General features: G+C 43.5%; 1 protein-coding gene and 1 long non-coding RNA gene across 3 annotated transcripts in view; one reads left to right on the forward strand and one right to left on the reverse strand.

Moving 5' to 3' along the window:
• Positions 1-20,464, reverse strand: part of csmd2 (CUB and Sushi multiple domains 2) — a 2,254,685-nt gene that overhangs the window by 699,688 nt on the left and 1,534,533 nt on the right. The window contains exon 10 of the mRNA XM_038801178.1: positions 15,379-15,500. Within this exon, the coding sequence (XP_038657106.1) occupies positions 15,379-15,500 (122 nt within the window). The remainder of the gene's footprint in view (positions 1-15,378; positions 15,501-20,464) is intronic.
• LOC119968238 lies at positions 477-15,634 on the forward strand. Of its 2 annotated transcripts, none has more exons than XR_005461139.1 (3): positions 477-636; positions 10,261-10,324; positions 14,910-15,634. It is a non-coding gene; the product is annotated as an uncharacterized LOC119968238 (long non-coding RNA). The 2 variants fall into 2 exon arrangements; XR_005461138.1 differs by having other exon boundaries at positions 10,261-10,311.

Consider the following 20,464-nt stretch of genomic DNA (forward strand, 5'->3'; position numbering starts at 1 on the left):
GTAGGTATTTGGCCCATCAAGTCTGCTGTGCTGTTTTGCTTGGCAATCCATTCAATTATCCACCCTTTCTCCATAAATATTCTATTTTTCAAAGATCAATTTATCTCCCTTTAAAAGTGGAAAGATTTGGGCTTCCATGGTGTATTTCCTCCATTACTGGTTAACCTTGTCAATGTATTTATTTCTGGAAAGATGATACATTTTGCCATTGGTGTGAAGTAAATCTGACAGCAAGAAACTGATAGGTTAAAAATATTTAATATTAATTTATTTTAACATCCCACAATCAACACATTTTACCACTTTACTGATGACTGAAGTATTGAATCAACAAATTATTCTTACTGCACTTTAAAAAATAATGAAATATACAACAGCGACTGTAATTATTTGTTTGCTGTCATTTTAATTCAGAGAGCATATGCATTTTGTGAGAACTCCCATGAGCCCCAAAGGGGCGACTCGATTGATCTTCCCGTGTGGCCCGTGGAGTAGAAGCTGGCCCGCTGAGGAGCGGAGGCCCAACACTGGGCTCGTAAATTCCCTGTGATGAAAGCCAGCCCAGCAAGGAGCCGATATCTCAGGATGACCCCGGCTGAAACTTGAACTGGTGCTTTGTTGCCGTTTTTTCTGACGGTAAGTAGGAAATAAACGAGTTTTGACTTACCTCTTCGGGGCTCCGCATTGACTACAATACATTTTTATGTACTTTTTTCTTCTCTGCATTTAAAATGCCTGGTTCAACAACCAAATGGAATGCATTTTAAGGAGATTAAAATGCTTTGTGTTTTTGTCAGCAGAAAAGTAAAAGCAATCTTTTTAATTGCCATCAATGTTAAAAATGGCCCCACTAGTTTCCTGTTCATTTTTCGTGCCAGTAATAAGTGTCTGCCAAAAGTTAATATGGAGCCAGATCCCACTTTCCCTGCAACGTGACAGTTCAACTAAGAACTAAAAGCTGGTCTGATATTTGCTATCCTACATTTCTGTAAATGTCAAAGTTGGTGGTGTGAATATTTGATATGTTCCCACTTCTGAGATTCAGTCTGAGATCCAGGTTGACAGTTGTTGGCTTTTGTACCCAACAATTGCAAGCGAACATTTCTGAAAAGGTAGAGGGGAAAAAGGTCATTGATTGAGTTGCTTTGTGATTGAGTGATATGCATGCTATAGTTGAATAGCTGGTAGTATGAGATTGCAGTGGGAGGTGAGTGACAGGCTGTCATCATTGGAATGTGCCCGAGGGTTAAGTGGAGTATCTGGATGCTCGGCATGAATCCGGAGTGCTAGGGACTCTACATGTGGAAGCGATGGGAATATGGTACCTTGAGCAGGTTGAGAGGTAAGTGGTGAGGAGAGCAGATGGTGATAATCTGGATCATTATCTTTATTGGTGTCAGATGTAGGCTCACATTAACACTGCAATGAAGTTACTGTGAAAATCCCTTTGTCGCCATATTCCGACGTCTGTTCGGGTTCGGGTTCGGGTTCACACAGGAAGAATTCAAAATGTCCAATTCACCTAACACCACGTCTTTCAGGACTTGTGGGAGGAAACCGGAGCATCCAGGGGAAACCCACGCAGACACGGGGAGAAAGTGCAAACTCCTCACAGACAGTGACCCAAGCTGGGAATCAAACCTGGGAGCCTGGTGCTGTAAAGCAACAGTGCTAACTATTATGCTGCCACATGAATACATTCATTAACCATGACCACCCATATGGATACGTGAGGTCTTTATGGCCAGACTCTAAGCATCACCTCCTCTCACCACCTGCCATATATCTCTTCTGAGGGTGATTCTTGAAGGCCTCCTGACCTACCACAGAAACATGAGGCCACTGGGTCAGGACCTGTTGCACACAAGATTGCAGATCTCTTGGGCTCTCAACACCTCTCGGAATAATTTCAATTTTCATAGGACTGGAGGGAGAGGGTAAGGAGGAAATGGGGAACCCACACGCCCACATTCATCTCCTTAACTAGGGTTTTCTCACCAAAGGAAATTTGTGTCTGTTCCAGTCAACTATTTTTTACCATTTTAAACACCTCATTTAGACCCTCCATCAAACATCTAATCTCCATGGAATACAAGCAACGTTTATACAAACTGTCCTCATAATTTAACCCTCCAAGACTTTGGATCACATTGTATACCCCACACCCTCCAACTTCCTTACCACAGCCTATTTATTTATCTCTGTATAACAGAAGCTTTAATTCATCCTTTTGTATTCCACATCCTTTGAGGTAAAGGCTTCATTCCTTTACTTGTTGTACCTATGTATCAGTTTTGAACAAAATTTGTGTACTTGGAACACACAAATTTCTCTTCGCTCATCCCTCATTTGTGCTCCTTGGCTCCAAAGTTTTTTTTAAATTTTGGAGTACCCAATTATTTTTTTCCAATTAAGGGGCAATTTAGCATGGCCAATCCACCTACCCTGCACATCTTTGGGTTGTGGGGGCGAAACCTACGCAAACACCGGGGGGGGGGGGGGGGGGAGGGAATGTGCAAACTCCACACGGACAGTAACCCAGAGCCGGGATCAAACCTGGGACCTCGGCGCCCTGAGGCAGCAGTGCTAACCACTAAGCCACCGTGCTGCTCTGTCTTGGCTCCAAGGTTGATCACATCATGCTTCCCCACATTGAATCCCACTTGCTATATTATTGCCCCCTCAGTTATTAGTCTGGATAGGTCCCTTTGTGAATCTCAACTTCCATTGACTTAGTATGCTGTATCCCCCTAACTTGGCTTTCCAATTCTCCATCTCTCATCCATTGATATATATGTTGAAAAGCTGACAGATCGCTGGGGAATGAGACTTTCCACAACCTGTCATTCAGAGCACATTCGGTTTATCCCAGTTGTCTTGTTCATCAAGATTACTGGTGTGGTGAAGTCAAACAGCACATGATTGCAATGTTACTTGTGGACAGGGTCAATAGTTGCTCTTGCAACCAGTGGAGGATGCTTTACTCAAATCAACCAGCTGCTACACCCAACCTGCTATTAAAACTGATAATGTCAACCCAAAATACAAAATGCTTGAAATCATTACACATCCTTTTAATCAAGAAAATTCACCAAAACATTTGAAAACCAACTAAATACTTGCATTTGTATAGCACATTTCACAACCACCAGATGTAGTTAACCGCCGATGAATTACTTTTTGTTTTGAAATGTAATCATTGTTGCAACGCAGCAAGTGTGGCAGCTATGGTCCACACATTGTCCTCTCATAAATAACAATGGGATAATGTTCTGTATTTGTGATATTGATTGAGGGCACCAGGGATAAATCCTTTGCTCTTCTTCGATATAAAGACTTGGAATCTTTTACATCGACCCATGGAAGCAGTTGGGAGGCATGGTTTAATGTCCTCATCCGAACAACAGCACCACCTATCATGCAGTGCTCCCCTCAGTACTGCACTGGGGTGTCAAGCTTGATTTGTGTGCTTAAGCTGTTAAAGGGGGACTTGAACCATGCAGGAACCTTGTGCTTTAGAGGCAAGTGTGGGGGGAAATTCTTCCTGCCGACCCTACTCCTCAAATTATCCTGCCTTAGAGGAAAAACCTTCACAAGACCTTTGTTACTCCAAGTCATCGAGGTAGACTTTCAACCTGTCCCCAGGCATAATTTGTTTAATTGGAAATGAAAATTAGAAATTTTCTTTACTGGCTAAAGGTAAGGTAAAGTCACCAGAGTCCTAGATGACTCTTTCCACTTTGGGGTTGGGGATGGTGGTGATTTAACCTGAGGATTACCACATCTCAGATGAGCTGCAAGGTTGAGAAGGCTACATGAATAACCTTAGCCGGTATGGGAATTTGCAGCCACACTGCTGGCCTTGCTCTGCATCACAAACCAGGGGCAGGATTCGCCAACCCCCCCCCGATGGGTCGGAGAACCCCGGGCGGCGTGAATCTCGCTCCACCACTCCGCGCTAGCTGCCGTATTCTCCGGCACCGGTTTTCAGGCAGGGGCGGGGTTTACGCCATGCCAGTTGGGGGCTGTTGGCAGCGGCACTCCCGGCAATTCTCCGGGCCCCGATGGGCCAAGTGGCCATCAGTTCCTGGCCAGTCCCGCCAGCATGAAATGGACATGGTCCCACACGGCGGGTCCTGGCTGGGAGGCCGTCTAATGGAGTCCTTGGGGGGGGCGCGGGAGGATCCAGCCCTGGGGGGTGCCCCCACAGTGGCCTGGCCCGCGATCGGGGTCCACCGATCTGCGGGCAGGCCTGTGCCATAGGGGCACACCTTCCTTCCGCGCCGGCCTCTGTACGACTCCGCCATGGCCGGCGCGGAGAAGAAACCCCTGCGCATGCGCCAGGACACGCCAGTGGTTCTGCGCATGCGCGGGACCACAGCAGCCCTTTGGCGCCAACCCCTCCAGCGCCTCCTAGCCTCCGGAGGTGCTGAGGATTCTGCAACTTCTAGGTGGCCCGACGCCGGAGTGGTTCGCGCCGTTCCTGGCGCCGGCATCGGGGCATCTCGCCTATTGCGGGAGAATCCCGCCCCAATTGTCTAGCCAAGTGAACTAAAGTTGGCAAGTAGAAAGTTTGCATCAGTCTATTTTCTTACCACGCCAGTAGAAAGTTTCCTTCATGTTCATCCTGAGATGCTGCTGATGATGACTGACCATTCAAGCCTTGCTCTTATGGTTCATTATGGGAATCAATCTCCTAATCATGTGATGCCGAGTGAACGCTGTGAGCTATCAATTACTTCGTATGGCACACTGTGCAGAAAATACAAGAGCCTCTTCAATATCTGCTACTAAAATTAAGGGATCAGACTCCCAGGGAGAATGCTCGTGTGCTTTAAAAGTAATTTAATAGATTTCTTTCTCCAAGGGCACCAGACAACTCTTCAATTGTGAAATTTTAAAAAGCGACAAACCAGTCTTGAGTGCAGCCAAGTAACAAACACGGAATAAGTGTGATCTTGTCTTTTGCCAGTTATCCTCCAGGTAATGTACGCCAAGGCAAGCTTGCATTACTGCTGAAGCGTGTACTAATTGCTAATGAATTTCAGCCTTCAGCCCCTACTGGCAGACGGCATAATGAGAGCCTGATTCAACAATCTTCACACATGACAAATTATTTTTTTCCTGACTTGTTTTGAAATTTTGACTTTAGTTTGTCAAAATTAATCACAATCTAATGATGTATCAGTAGAAGGAAGGTGCTGATGCTACATTATAATCTTCTTAAAAATCTTTGAACAAAGATTATTTGTCTTTTTTGCAGTTCAACGTCATCATTCATTATGCCGTTGAGGTCCAGAGGTGAAGGCCAATCAAATGCAGGATAAATTATACTAAACTAGCACCTAAAAGCAATTCTCAGAGACAAGGGTTTTTGATCTAATGTATTTCTGGCCACGAATTTCTGCTTTGGGGCACAAGTGCCAATCCAAGCTTGGATTGTGACCAAAGTTGCAATAACTTCCTGAAGTGATACGTTTTTGCTCCAGTTTTTATTCTAAATCGTTTGCTTTGTCACCAAAAACTAATGCAGATGGGAAGTATTTTAGAATGTAATTATTTTTCATTTGAAAAATATTCCTCAATACATTTAAGTCTGGTGCTTATGCAGTTTGAAATAGATTTTCTGGGCTGATGTGTAGTCCACAATCTGCGAGCAATGTTATTTTAAATAATTGAAAATTACTTTCAAAAACATTGTTACAGAGCCATTTACTAGTTTCATTTCCAGTAACAGTTTCTTAGATATACTTTTGAATTTAAAAGCCTTTAAAATGTGTCTATTAGAGACCTTGGAATTTAAAAAAAAGAATAAAAAAAGTAACAGGCCCCTGCAAAAGGCCTGAAGCGAGCAGAAACATGCAAGTGTCATTAATTTGATCCTGGGCATGCCCAAATTTTTGATTAAACTAGAGCAAAAGCCCCAGAATATCAATTTGCCATGGATGTGTCTCGCATTGCAATTTCGCATATTTTTGGGCTGTGTTGGCCAATTTTAGGTGAATTGCCATGAAAAAAAACACAATGTGTCGGAATCATAGGACTGTTATGGCTGCATCACGTGCCCTTATTCGCAAGATGGAGATGCACAGTGCATGTTATATCTGTAGAGGTTCCATGGCAGGATGCAAAAGATTGATTCCTCTGCGGAGTGGGGGGGGGGGGGGGGGGGCTTTTACCAACAATTGTTTTCTCCCCATCTCACTAGTTGCACAGGCTTATGTTATGCATCACGTCTCATGGCAGGGCGGGCAGGGAGTTGGGAGCACCACTGTCATGTGTTGGTGCCATATTTAAAAGGCATCCAGACAGCCCTTTTTAAACATAAAGAAGCAAAGGATGAGCAGTAGAAGGCAGTAAGTTGTGTAATGTTCTCTGCATGCATAGATGGCGAGGTCTTTACAGTTGAAATGCTCAGAGAACAAACTGCTTTGTAAATGAACTAAACTGTTTATTAATTAACTAAATAATTAAAGGGTTTCGATGATGTAAGATTGCAGTTAGATGTTATGGCTAAATAAAAACAACTATGGCTAACTCTTATTAATTACTGTTGACTCGGGAGCTGCTTGGTATGCATCTGTGCTTGTTGTCCAGATTCTGTGCCTCTGCTGTCCAGGAAATTGCCTCTTATCTTCATGAGCCCTGTCTTCCAATGCCCTACTCCTGTCGCCACACCACCTGTGGTCAGATGCTAGAATCCCAGTCTATGCATATGACACTTATCTTCACTGACAATTTGGTTATTAAATTATAAACAAATGATATTCTATATATCATTACAAGCTATGGCTGTCTGACTCAGCGACACAATCCTCGAGTATCCGCTGGAGATGGTGCATAAAAGGGAAGACATCCGTTTCCCTGGGGATGGCCAGAACAGGCCATTTCAGCCTGGGAGAGTGAGCAAGGCAGGCAGCACCTGTGTGGTACAGAGGAGCATCACTGCCGTGTGGCAAAAGGGTCAATGATTTAATCCGCGTCACTATGGTAAGTGAACATTCTACCCTTCCAACTCAACTCTTCACATTTGTGTTTGTCTCATGAGCATCATTGCAAGGCCAAAACCTTTGCCCATTCCAAAATATTCACAACATGGTGGTGGTGGTGGTGTGCTTCTGCCATAGTTAACCCCTGCAATCCATGTGCTGTGCTATTAGCAAGGGAACTGCAGGATTCCTTGAACTAAGGTCCAATGTTTGACCGGCGGTGGAGTGCAAGGTGGGGGGATTACCGAATTACATAAATTTCTGTTGGCGTGGCAGATGATTTGACAGGGGTACATTATTCTGGTCTGTTGTGCTTTTAATAAGCATGCATGAGTTTTCATAGAATTTACAGTGCAGAAGGAGGCCATTTGGCCCATCGAGTCTGCACCAGCTCTTGGAAAGAGCACCCTACCCAAGGTCCACACCTCTACCCTATCCCCATAATCCAGTAACCGCACCCAACAGTACCCAACACTAAGGGCAATTTTGGACACTAAGGGGCAATTTAGCATGGCCATTCCACCTAACCTGCACATCTTTGGACTGTGGGAGGAAACCAGAGCACCCGGAGGAAACCCACGTAGACACGGGGAGAATGTGCAGACTCCACACAGACAGTGACCCAAGCCAGGAATCGAACCTGGGGCCCTGGAGCTGTGAAGCAGTTGTGCTAACCACAATGCTACCGTGCTGCCCCAGTTGCAAAGTGAGTTCCCACTAAACTTCAGCAAAAGACCTGACCCGCCAAAAACCTGAGTCCAACATGTTGGGGAAACCCGTTTTTCACCCCTTGGTCATTGGAAGAGTTTATTTCCTTTGTTCTCATTTATTTTATGTTATTTTATTATTTTGGTCTGTGCACGCATAATTGGAATGTGCTTTTAAGCAGAAACTCTCAGTTGCAGCAGCCTGCTTGTCAGGATGCTGTGTTCCCAGGTTTTGTTTGGGTTAGCCTCCTTGGCACCGGGTGGATTAGGAACCAGGTTTGGAAGGAGTCAGATCATTTGGTTGGTTGGCAACTGCTCTATTGGCCAGGGATATAGTTATGCCTGTCAGCAGTAGGTGATTTGTAGCTGCGTAATGCTTTCTGAGATAACTGGGCACTCTGCAAAGAGAAAATCATCTCTCAAGCCTAGAAGGGAGAAGTATCAAATCAGAAACTGAACTTCAGAAACACACTAGCTAGAAATCATCATCCCAGTGAAACAAAGATCTTGATCTTTTTATTTTATTATTTTGTTTTTGTGTGTGTATGTGTATATAAAGTGGGTACAAAGTGTTTAATTATAATACTGTAATAAATAAAAAGGTTTCTTGTGCTAAAGTTACAAACTTGGTGACTGCAGTTCTTTTAAGTTCAACAAAGGTCATGATACCATGTGTGATGAATCGTATTGGCTGAAGAATGGCATCTGTGATGCTGGGACCTCTGGAGGAGACTGAGATGGATCACCCACTCAGCACTTCTGGTTGAAGATTATTGCGAATGCCTCAGCCATATCTTTTGCACTGATGTGTGGAGCCACCTCCTCCAGTGAGTGGTTTAATTGTCCTCCATCATTCATGACTGAAGGTGGTAGGACTGCAGAGCTTGGATCTGATCCATTGGTTGTAGGATCGCTTAGCTCTATCACTTGCTGCTTCTGTTGCTTGGCACAGAAGTAGTCCTGTGTTCTACCTTCATCATATTGGCACCTAATGAAGCCCTCTTGAAGCCCTCTGTTAGAGTCCTACCTTTTGTTTTTCCTTCATTGCCATTTATTTTACCTTTTTATTGGGTTTTATGGTCTGGGAATCGTTAATTGAGATATGCCTTTCAATCAAGCGGAGGAAGTACAGAATTAAACGTTTTAACTAGTTTGACAACTGAAACACTAAAAGTCTGTAAGTGTTATATATGAAAAGGAGATCCCAGACTCTCTGACACCCAGCAGATTGGAGGTATTCAGTTCAATTATTTGGCTAGTGGTCAATGGACAGGCCAGGGACAGTGTTCTACCTGGCAACAGACAGTGATTAGTTCCTGCTCAGTGGGGGTTTTCGGAGAGAACCCAACAGAAGACATTAGACCATAGAAGTAAGGAGCTGTGTTTTCTCCCTCTTTCTCTCTTGGCTGCTGGCTGCCTGCTGTTTCAGTGAATCTACAGTGAAGAACATTACACACTGAAGGAAAAGATAACATCAAACTGAAGGCTGAAACTATATATATATATATATATATATGGTGGGTTTGGAATTAGATCGTAGTTAACTAGTTGTACTGAATCCTATTCAATTCTAATTACTGTTAAATAATAAAAATGTGATTTGTTATTTGTGTTAAAATTTACAGGGTGGCACAGTGGTTAGCACTGCTGCCAACAGCGCTGAGGACCCCGGTTTGAACCCGGCCCCGTGTCACTGCCTGTGTGGAGTTTGCACATTATCGCCGCGTCTGCGTGGGTTTCACCCCCACAATCCAAAGGTGTGCAGGTTAAGTGGATGAGCCACACTAAATCGGCCCTTAATTGGAAACAAATAATAATTGGGGACTCTAAATTTATTTTAAAAAATGAAAAATTTACAAACTTCGTGGCTGTACTTAATCAGGGTTAAACCAAAAACGTTGAATATTTAAGTAACTTTAATTTAATCCGTGTTGGGACCACTGGTCAAGTGGGACTGGAATTGACCGGGCACTCGTCCAGGGTGTTGTGACCACTCCCTCCTGTACCACATTGATTTAAATATGGTGAGCTGCAGAAAATTTGACAAATAAGTGCTCGGCAACAGATGAAAGCTGAGAAAGCTTTCCATTGCAAAATAACATCAGCAATATGGTGGACAAAACATAAAAAAACCCGAAAATATTATAGATTCTTGAAATTCATCGATTCATAGAATTTACAGTGCAGAAGGAGGCCATTCGGCCCATCAAGTCTGCACTGGCTCTTGGAAAGAGCAGCCTTCCCAACCGCACACCTCCACCCTATCCCCATAACCCAGTTACCCCACCCAACACGAAGGGCAATTTTGGACACTAAGGGCAATTTAGCATGGCCAGTCCACCTAACCTGCACATTTTTAGACTGTGGGAGGAAACCGGAGGAAACCCACGCACACATGGGAAGAACATGCAGACTTCGAACAGACAGTGACCCAAGCTGGGAATCGAACCTGGGACCCTGGAGCTGTGAAGCAATTGTGCTAATCACTATGCTACCGTGCTGCCCACATCTGAAACATAGCTGAAATCTGAAACAAATATTGATATTTCATTTTTCTGTAACAGGGAATAATGGTGTTTCCATCTTGATGAAAATGGCCAAGCTGAGATATCAGAGTAAGTGACTCCAGTAAGTAACTCAACAAGGTGAATTCAAAGAGTTTCTGTCAAATTCGGTCAAGGTTGATTGTAGAAATTTAAAAATGCATAAATAACACTGTAGTGTTGAGTAATGCGCAACTAATTACTATATGCAGGTCAATCACATCATTGAGATTCAGTGTAAAAGCTTAGAAAGTCGAATGTAACCATGGGAATGCAAGTTAATTACTTTTGCAAGTACCACCCCCCTGATTAATGAATATTAATAACTATTACAAGAAAAGGCCAGGCAGGCTTAGGGAGATGAGAGTTTAAGGTTTGTAGCTGGCGAAAAAAAATGATTTTGTGTCTCGTGAAAAAGGCACAGTTCATATTGTTTGACCAAAGTGACAGTAAACTAACTGCATAATAATTTTACATTGTGTTGTTTTGAGTATAATACAAAGATGGCAGTTTGTTATAAGGTTAGTGTAACAAAATGAAATACTTTATAAATGCCCCTCACAGACTGTGTCTTAACATAGATGGTACCTTTCAGATGATCTAAAATTCATTTTCTTTCGATTCATTTCAATTAATTTAGCATTGCATATAATGGTAGATGTGAACACATTATATAAATAACTTCACTATTAGGAGGGATGTAAGTTTTGTTTGAAAACAATAATTGGTTTAAGATTTGTTTGTGTCATTGCGTATGTGAGTTTGTGTGTGCATGCGTAGATGTGTTTGCATGTGTATGTGCGCATCGCAGTTTGTCTGTGTGGGTGGGAGGGTGTTCATATGCAAACATTGGTTGAAATCAGGAGAGAACTTGCCTGGGATAGTCGATTGCAGAATATTACACTGCTGCCATGTATTGTCAACCTCCCACAGAAAGAAAAGTGAGAGAAGCCATTGTATGAACCATCTCCCACCTCTGCATTAATGTATTTATGGGGATAGAAAGTGCGCATGAAGAATGACAGACAACAAATGATGGGGGGAAACATCACAGAATCGGTGTGAAACAACATAAAGTCATGATATTTGAGGCACATTTGATGTTTATTGTTGATTATTGCTGAAAATATACATTTTTTCAAAGCTTTTCACCTTGCATTCATCAGGACAATACAGGATTACCAGTGTCAGGAGAAACGACAACTTCGTATTGTATGAAAAGAGAGTGTTGATTGGTTGGCAATTGGACTCTAATTGGTGGAGACATTGTCATGGAGAATGCACCAGTTAATGGTAACTGAAAGTAGGCCATACATAACAAAGACTGGTGGATCACACCAAACAGCATCTCTATTTGCTATTCACCATAGGGAACGTACAGACCATACCCAACTGGCCATGCTTTCAAAACTCAAAACTCCATGAAGTCTCATGGCTTCAAGTTAAACACAGGCAAGGAAACCTCTTGCTAATTATCATGTACCGGCCACCATCAGCTGATGAATCAGTACTCCTCCATGTTGAACACCACTTAGAGGGAGCACTGAGCGTTGCAAGGGTGCAGATTATGCTCCAGGTGGGGGACATCAATGTCCATCACCAAGAGTGGCTCAGTGTTACCACCACAGACCAAGCTGGCCGGCTCCTAAAGGACATAGCTGCTAGACTGGGACTGCAGCAGGCGGTGAAGGAACCAACAAGAGGGAACAACATACTTGACTTCATTCTCACCAGAAGCATCTGCCAATGACAGTATCAGTAGGAGTGACCTCTGGGAGACAATATTTCATCTTTACAATGAGGATAACCGCCATCATGATGTGTGGGACTACCACGGTGCTAAATGGGACAGACTTTGAACAAATCTAAGACTGGGCATCCATGAGGCATGTGGGCCATCAGCAGCAGCAGAATTGTATTCAACCACAATCTGAAACCTCATGGCCCAGCATATCCTCCACTCTACCATTACCACCAAGCCAGAGGATCAACCCTGATTCAAAGAAGACTGCAGGAGAGCATACCGAAAAATTAGGAATCAAACTGGTGAAGCTACAACACAAGACTACTTGTGTTCCAAAACAGCACAAGCTCCACAAATATCCCCATCCTCAATGATGGAGGATCCCAGCACATATGTGCATAAGACAAGGCTGAGGCATTTGCAACAACCTTCAGCCAGATGATCCATCTCCGTCTCCTCTGGAGGTCCCCAGCATCACAGATTGTGGCCATCTAAAATGGCCACCCGTAAAGGATAAAGGAAATCGGGACATAGACAGGACACAGCCTCTGTGTATTGAGCAAAGGAAAACCAGACCAAACTGAAACTTGCACCTGTTAAAGGTCAATCACCGATTTCCCCAGGACAATAGACTCAAATTAAGGAATAGCAACAGTAGCAGACTCCTCGCGCCACCTCCCTTTATTTGGAAAGGCCTACACACTTGGAACAATAATGACTGGGATCCGTCCAGCCATCAAAGTATCTGCCCCTAATTGGCCAGTATTGATTAGAGTGACCAAGACCCTATTGATCCATTATATCCTGAGTTAACCCCATCCAATAGGGCGCAAAAGAGAAGAAGGCTAAGAAGCCCTACGCACTAGGGATCGATCTCTTTTGGGACTGGCCTGTGCCCACTTTAATTGAAGCATAACGACCAGCCAAGTTCAAGACCCACAATTGCTACCTGAGAGAGAAGAACCAGCAGACACATGTACTAGGGGCTGTTTAGCACACAGCTAAATCGCTGGCTTTGAAAGCAGACCAAGCAGGCCAGCAGCACGGTTCGATTCCCGTAACAGCCTCCCCGAACAGGCGCCAGAATGTGGCGACTAGGGGATTTTCACAGTAACTTCATTTGAAGCCTACTCGTGACAATAAGCGATTTTCATTCATTTCATTCATGTTGGGACTCAGATAAAGGCCTTATCTACCCACACAGATCCGGTCATCCAGAAGTTAAGTAAAGGTCATCTTAGTTGATGGGTGTAGTTTAGTGCGTAGCCGCGTGTATCATTGCATAGAGAGATACGTCTTGTGTTTAATAATAAACTGTCTTTTGAACTAACATATCGGTTGTGTGGTCATTTGGTCAATACAAGAAACAGACTCGCTGCTTATGGTTTGCAAATAAATGTAGCAACAAGATGACATTCTTCAGCAAATATGATTCACTCCATGTGATATCAGGAAACCTCTGAAGGTACTTGATACTGTAAATGCTATGAGCCCTGCCAATATTCCGGCAATAATACTGAAGACTTGTGCTCTAGCACTTGCCGCACCCCTGGCCAGACTGTTCCAGTAGAGCTACAACATTGATATCTACCCAGCATTGTGGAAAATTGCCTATGTGTGTCCTGTACACAAGAAACAGGACAAATCCAACCCAGTCAATTATCGCCTGATCAGTCTAATCTCCATCATCAGCAAGGTGATGGAAGAATTCATCAACAATGTTATTAAGTGGCACTTACTCAGCAATAACCCGCACATGAATGCTCAGTTTGGGTTCCACCAGGGTCACTCAGCTCCTGACGTTATTATAGCCTTGGTTCAAACATGGACAAAGGAACTGAATGTCAGAGGAGAGGTGAGAGTGACTGCCCTTGACATCAAGGCAGAATTTGACCGACTATGCCATCAAGAAGCCCTAACAAAATTGGAGTCAAAACTAGGAACAATGGTACGACTGCAGCGGTTCAAGAAGGCACCACCTACTGAAGGGCCACTAGGGATGGTCATTACATGCTGACATAATCAGCGAAGCCCACATCCCGTAAAATGAATTTTTAAAAAACTAGCCAATATTAGATGTGATTCTGCGATTGGACAACATTTATCATGTTAGCCTCAATATGCTAAAAATTACAATGTCAACCAATTTAAGATTGTCAGTCGGGCTTGCACTGTGACACATTTGCATACACTAGCAGTTACATATATTAATACACATGGCTCTGTTCTTTGCAAAGATAAATAACATGTGCAAAGCTGTGCCTGTTTCAGCTAAACAATGTAAGTTGCAGCCATTCACTGGTTCATTGCTCAGGACAATACCTTGACCAAAATGATTCAAATTGCTTAGTTAAAAATAAAATTATGCTTGGCAGTTAACTGCCAGTCATCAATAACTGGCACATTCTCCTTGGCAACACCTCTACAAATTAGCGTCCACTTGCCAATCAATTAGCACTTTCTTCTCTTATCCCTGACATTGGTGTTCTTGTGATTATCCTGATGGGTGCATCATGAAAAGCTTCGACAAAATGTCTTTTTCTGCAGTACTTAGGTTCTATACTACCAAACAATTATTTTTATAGAGGAATGCATACTTTCCATCAGTGCAAAGCCATACCATACCAACACTTCAGTCAAATACTGATGGAATATTGTGACATTTTCTGAATAAAACATAAGAGGTCCCTTCTGCCCTCTTCAGTGAAAGTAGAAGATTTCTGGCCAATATTTATCTTTCAAACAACATGTTCAGCTGGTCATTAACATGTTGCTCTTTGTGGAACTGTGTGGTATGATAATTAGAAGCTGAATTTCCAACATCCAACAGCAACTACACTTCACAAACTAAAAGCTGTAAAACACTTTAAAATATCTCTGAGGTCATCAAAGGTGCTGTAAAAATGCAAGTCTTTCTTCTTAACAGGAATGGATTTTGGAAGGAGGGACTTCAGAGAAGAATATCATTTTTGTATTCCTTTATACATCAACATTTCCAAATCCTCCCCCACTGTGGGATTCCCCATGGCGGATCACCATTCGCTGCAGGAGGGATCATCCAGTCCTGCCAAAGACATACGTCATTTTGCATGGTTCACCCCTCCCACCACCAGGGGTCGACTTGAGCAGGATCCCGTTGGTGGGAAAGGCTGGAACCCCACCCCAAGAATAAAATTGAAGTTAAATTGTTTATCCCCCAGTATGTGCTGTGCATGATTCTTTCGACTTTTTAAACTGTCATCAGGTGTTCGAAACACATAATTATTTCTGTCAGAAAGCAGCCTGTGAGTCAGCCAGTCATCGAGCGCAAAATGGCTTCTCCAGGCAATGGCGTTTGGATCGGGCAAAAGGATTCAAAAACCTAGGTTTGAGAGGCTAAAATGAAAGTAGCTTACCTTGTCAGGATCAGAGGCAGTAATCACCCATACACAGTGTGCATCACTATCATACTGGACCGGGAAATTAGGGGATGAAATAACACCAGTGGGACCATTCAAATGTGCACCACATACTCGAGCTGTAACAAAAGAGGTTCAAACAGTTCAGAACAGTGGAACTGTGCTCAATTTAGTCTGAAGAATCATTTGATACTGTGAATGGATGCAAGTCCTGATATCATTAGAAATATCATTAAAGTCAATTTATGGTAAATTTTATCTCAATTCACTTCAATTGAAGGACAATAAATACATAGTACGTGTGTGACTAAAGCTGGTGGCAACTTTAAAAATAGATTTGATACATTTTCTAAAGGATTGGCAGTGCTGTCAACTTCAACAATAAAAGATTCTACACATCTCATTAAATCTTTGCCCTCATAGCAATTACCACTCGTGCTGCTTTGTTTTAAGACAAATAATCCTCAAAATCGAAACTCATTTCAAGGAATTAGATGGGAGATTGTTTTCTGGTTCAGCTAGGAAATTAGTATAATGACAACACACAACCATTTCTTGCGAGGAAATCTGAGCGAAGGAACTAAAATGAGACAATCTGACTTTGGAGAGTGAGCATAGGAGGGCAATTAAACTGATACCAAGATTTAGGCCCGTGACCCACATGCCGAGATTTAAAAAGCTTGGCTGGTTTACCCTGGAGAAGAGGCAGATTGACAGAGACTTAATCAGAGTTTATCAGTTCTAAGACGTATATATAACTGAACCCCCAAGTATTTGTAAGTAACCACAGCATCTGCAAATTCAAGAGGGAAAATGAACAATTTAGATTCATACACTTCACACAGGGGGTTAGGACCTGTGCAGAACAGGCTGCCCAAAGTGATTATGCTCACCAATTCAAGATAGAACTGGGAAATTAAGTTGCTTGGTGAAATAAGCACATGCATCAGAGAAATAAAAATAGGTTGATTCTGTAAAGTTCTGCGCCTCAAGATAACTCACTGACATGCAGCCTGTTAATTCCCACCTGCAATTGGCCTGAAAATCTCAAACTGTGCACTGACTATCACCTGTCGTGCACTCCCCATGTGTAATTGTTCCAGATATCATCGCAGAATCACTACTTCATAGGATTGGCCAAATGGACTCCAATGTGTTTTTTGTTCTAATATTGTTCTCCTGCATTTTAATTGCAAAATAACAAAATGATATCCTGAGTGCTAAGCACAAATGGTTGTTATGTTTCAATTCTTCTACTCACACCACACAAGGGGCGGGGTTCTCCCCTACCAGGCGAGGCGTGGGGTCCCGGCGTAGGTGAGTGGCGCCAACCACTCCGGCGTCGGGCCTCCCCAAAGGTGCGGAATTCTCCGCACCTTTGGGGGCCAGGCACGCACCGGAGCGATTGGCACCACGCCAACTGGCACCAAAACCGGCAACAGCGGCCTTTGATGCCCGGCGCCGGGGCTGGCCGAAAGGCCTTCACCGGTTCGCGTATGCGCACTGGGGGATTCTCTTCCGCCTCCGCCATGGTGGAGGCAGTGGCGGCGGCGGAAGAAAAAGAGTGCCCCCACGGCACTGGCCCGCCCGCCGATCGGTGGGCCCTGATCGCGGGCCTGGCCACCGTGGGGGCACCCCTCCGGGGTCCTATCGCCCCGCGCCCCCCCCCAGGACCCCGGGGGCCTATTCGCGCCGCCGATCCCGCCGCCACCAGAGGTGGTTCAAACCTCGGCAGCGGGAGAGGCCTCCCAGCGGTGGGACTTCGGCCCATCGTGGGCCGGAGAATCGCCGCAGGGGGCTCGCCGATCGGCGTGGGGTGATTCCCGCCCCTGCCAATTCCCGGGTGGCGGAGAATTTCTGCCACGGCGGGGGCGGGATTTACGGCGGCCCCGGGCGATTCTCCGACCCTGCGGGGGATCGGAGAATTTCGCCCAAGGCATGTAGGTTTTGATGTTCATTGAAGGTTCTATTCCTTTCCTATGTAGTTCATCAGCTCTGTACACTGCAAGGCTAGGGCACAGTCTATTTGTGCACTTTGGGCTGCTTCATCAGTGGTGCTGAAAAGGACAGCTATCGAGCAACATTTCCATTCTCCTTGCATTGACAAATGATTTTAATTTCTCCATTTCAACATAATGTTCCCTTTAACCTGTGAATTCTACAACATGTAGCGGGCGTTTCATCCTGGAAAGAATGAGACCATCTGTGATTATCCCTCCAGGTGGCTGACATGAGCTGAATCAACTCCTGTGGTGTGAATAAAACTAATCTCTCTTAGCCTAATCACAGGCTTCAAGTATCACTTCCAGAGAAAAGGGAAAATTCATTCTGGGGAATGAGAGAAAATTAAAACAAGTTATTCTTTCTTCTCTGAACTCTGCCAGTAGCTCTTGATCAAAGGACTATGGAACAGGGAAATTGGACACCTGCCAGCTTTGCTGGTTTCCCTTCATGAGGAACAGACAGATAACTGCATGTAGTTCCACTGTACAAATTTCAAAATATTGAATCTGAGCTAACAAAGCAGCAATTGTAATATTGCACTCCTTGAAAAAGTGCCAAATAGAATATTAATTAGGCCAACATGCAGAAATGCATGACCTTGATTCAGCTAACTTTCACATAAATAAGGCAACTACAATCAACGTCATACATCAAGCACATTCTATTTGAAGACAAATTCAAGATGATATCCCAGCATGGAATTTGAAGAGAAATTAAGGAACCACTTCAATCCACAGGAACCAGTTAGGTCACATATGTTACCCAAACCCAACCCTGCCCACCACATTGGTCCGTATTGCCGATTTGACATGGATGTCGATCTCGTTCTCATGTTAGATAATGATTAAGATTGGACAAACCTCCAGGAAGATCATCAATGCAATCATTCAGATGGGGAAAAAACAATCTTGTTATACAGATGACTCAGTGGAAATTAATCCCCATTACTTAAAATGAAACCTCCAAATGGATTTATTTTACAGATCAGAATAAGAGAGAAGTGTATATGGACTGGTGTACTTTTTTATCTTAGGCATTGAGTGTCAAGCACTCCCAGGTCAGGTACATTTGGTAAGCTGAAATATCATAACTCATCCACAACAACAGCATTTCCAGCTCCTGTATATTAAAGTGAACTTTTCAGTTTTATGCTGGAGGCTTATATCGATTGCTGACAGCTGAACTGAGATGGCTTTAACCTACAAGACACCCAATATAGAGAGAGAAATCTTTTTGTCTCATCATTTTGATTCTTGCCTCAAACCAAAGATGCCGATATGCGAGGGGTGTTACGACACCCTGGGCTAGGGAGCGATAAATTCCAGTCCCCTTGACCTGGAGTCACAATACAATTGAATTAACAAATAATTCTGAGAAAAATATCTGAAGTATTTGCCACTTGGCTGCCCAATAATTACAGTCACCAAGTTTGCATATTTAAACACAATTACTTTTTTAAAATTAATAACAAGAACTATAATCTCCCACTTTAACCCCAACTTCTCCACACACACACAAGGCAATCATACTTAAGAGGGATGAAAATAGTAAGGATGAAAGTAAAAAGATGAGTCTTTGTTTCAAATGGTTATTTCTAGCACCTTTCTTCGCTTTCAGTTTGAGGTTTTCGTTCTTGATTAATTCAGGTCTCTGCAGTTTCATAAATACAACAGCTTTTCTGGAGAGAAGACGAGGGAGAGCAGATCATTTATTTTTGGAATCCAGGATTCAAATTCTTCTTTCCTTGGGTCTCCGGAAGGTATCCCACTTGTGCAGGATCCAATCATCAACTATTACCGGACAGAATACAGCCTTTTGGCCAATTCACTGGCCACGAGACAATCAATCGAATTGAGTCCCACCCCATCTCATGGATGCCACAAATTCTGAGTTTTACCATCCAAAGCTAGCATAATGTTCTATTTTGTAACTTTTTAATTCCTCATTTCCCTTCCTTGACTTAAAGATATATGTCCATTAAGCATCCATGGATCAAAATGATAACAGCAAAAAATAAATGAAATGAAATGAAAATCGCTTATTGTCACAATTAGGCTTCAATGAAGTTACTGTGCAAAGTCCCTAGTCGCCAAATTCCGGGGCCTGATCGGGGAGGCTGGTACGGGAATTGTACCGTGCTGCTAGCCTGCCTTGGTCTGCTTTTAAAAGTCAGCGATTTAGCCCAGTGTGCTAAACCAGCCCCATGAAAAGAAAGGTGGAATAAGGGAATCAACGGGAAGGACCCTTACATATCTCTCTTACTAAAAGGAGTGTATTGTCAGGACATGGACGGTTCATTGTGAGGTATGCAAGAGATAAATCACAAACAGATCCATCCCCATTATATAAGTTCTACATTGGTAACTAGTCAGCCCTTAAACCCATGACAATATATACGCAATCTTATTATCCTTTCTGGCAATATCTACAATTTTAACATTAAACAGTTGTAATAATAAACTCTCATTGGAATAATCTTACATTCTGGGTTTTAAACCTCTCTATCAATGCAAGTGGATTATGGTCCATAAAAACTAAACTTTGTTTATTGTCAGGTTGGACATATACTTTAAAGTGTTGAAGGGCTAATAGCTCTGCCCCTACCCCCCAGGTCAGTGGCATTTGTGGCCATTTTGATGGTCGGGATAAGTCCAGGGTGGCCAGCACTGGTTCGGTCGCTAATATGGCCTTCAATCTCCCAAACTTTAATTGGTGTTTAGCGGACCACAGCGTTTTTGCTTATTTCCACAATATATCTAACATACACTGTATTTCAGTCTCCAACTGAGTCAGTCTCCATGGTTTTAGTTAAGACAGACATGGCTTTATTGCTCCGTTTTGCCGGCAGCCCGGGGGTTTCCCGATGGTGTGAGGGTGCCCACAATGGGAAACCCTATTGACCAGCTGGCATAATGGAGCATCCCACCGGCGTGCTGAAACAGAAATGTGGCGTGGCGGGATGGGGAATCCGTTGTTTCTCTACCGCCTGGTTCTTGAGGAATGTAGGGCAATGTCATTCTGAGCTGGTGAGAGCTCATTCATCAGCAGAGCTGAACGATTTCTTAGGTGCGCCAGGGTG

Source organism: Scyliorhinus canicula, chromosome 1 (genome assembly GCF_902713615.1).
Source record: "Scyliorhinus canicula chromosome 1, sScyCan1.1, whole genome shotgun sequence".
NCBI classification, from domain to species: domain Eukaryota; kingdom Metazoa; phylum Chordata; class Chondrichthyes; order Carcharhiniformes; family Scyliorhinidae; genus Scyliorhinus; species Scyliorhinus canicula.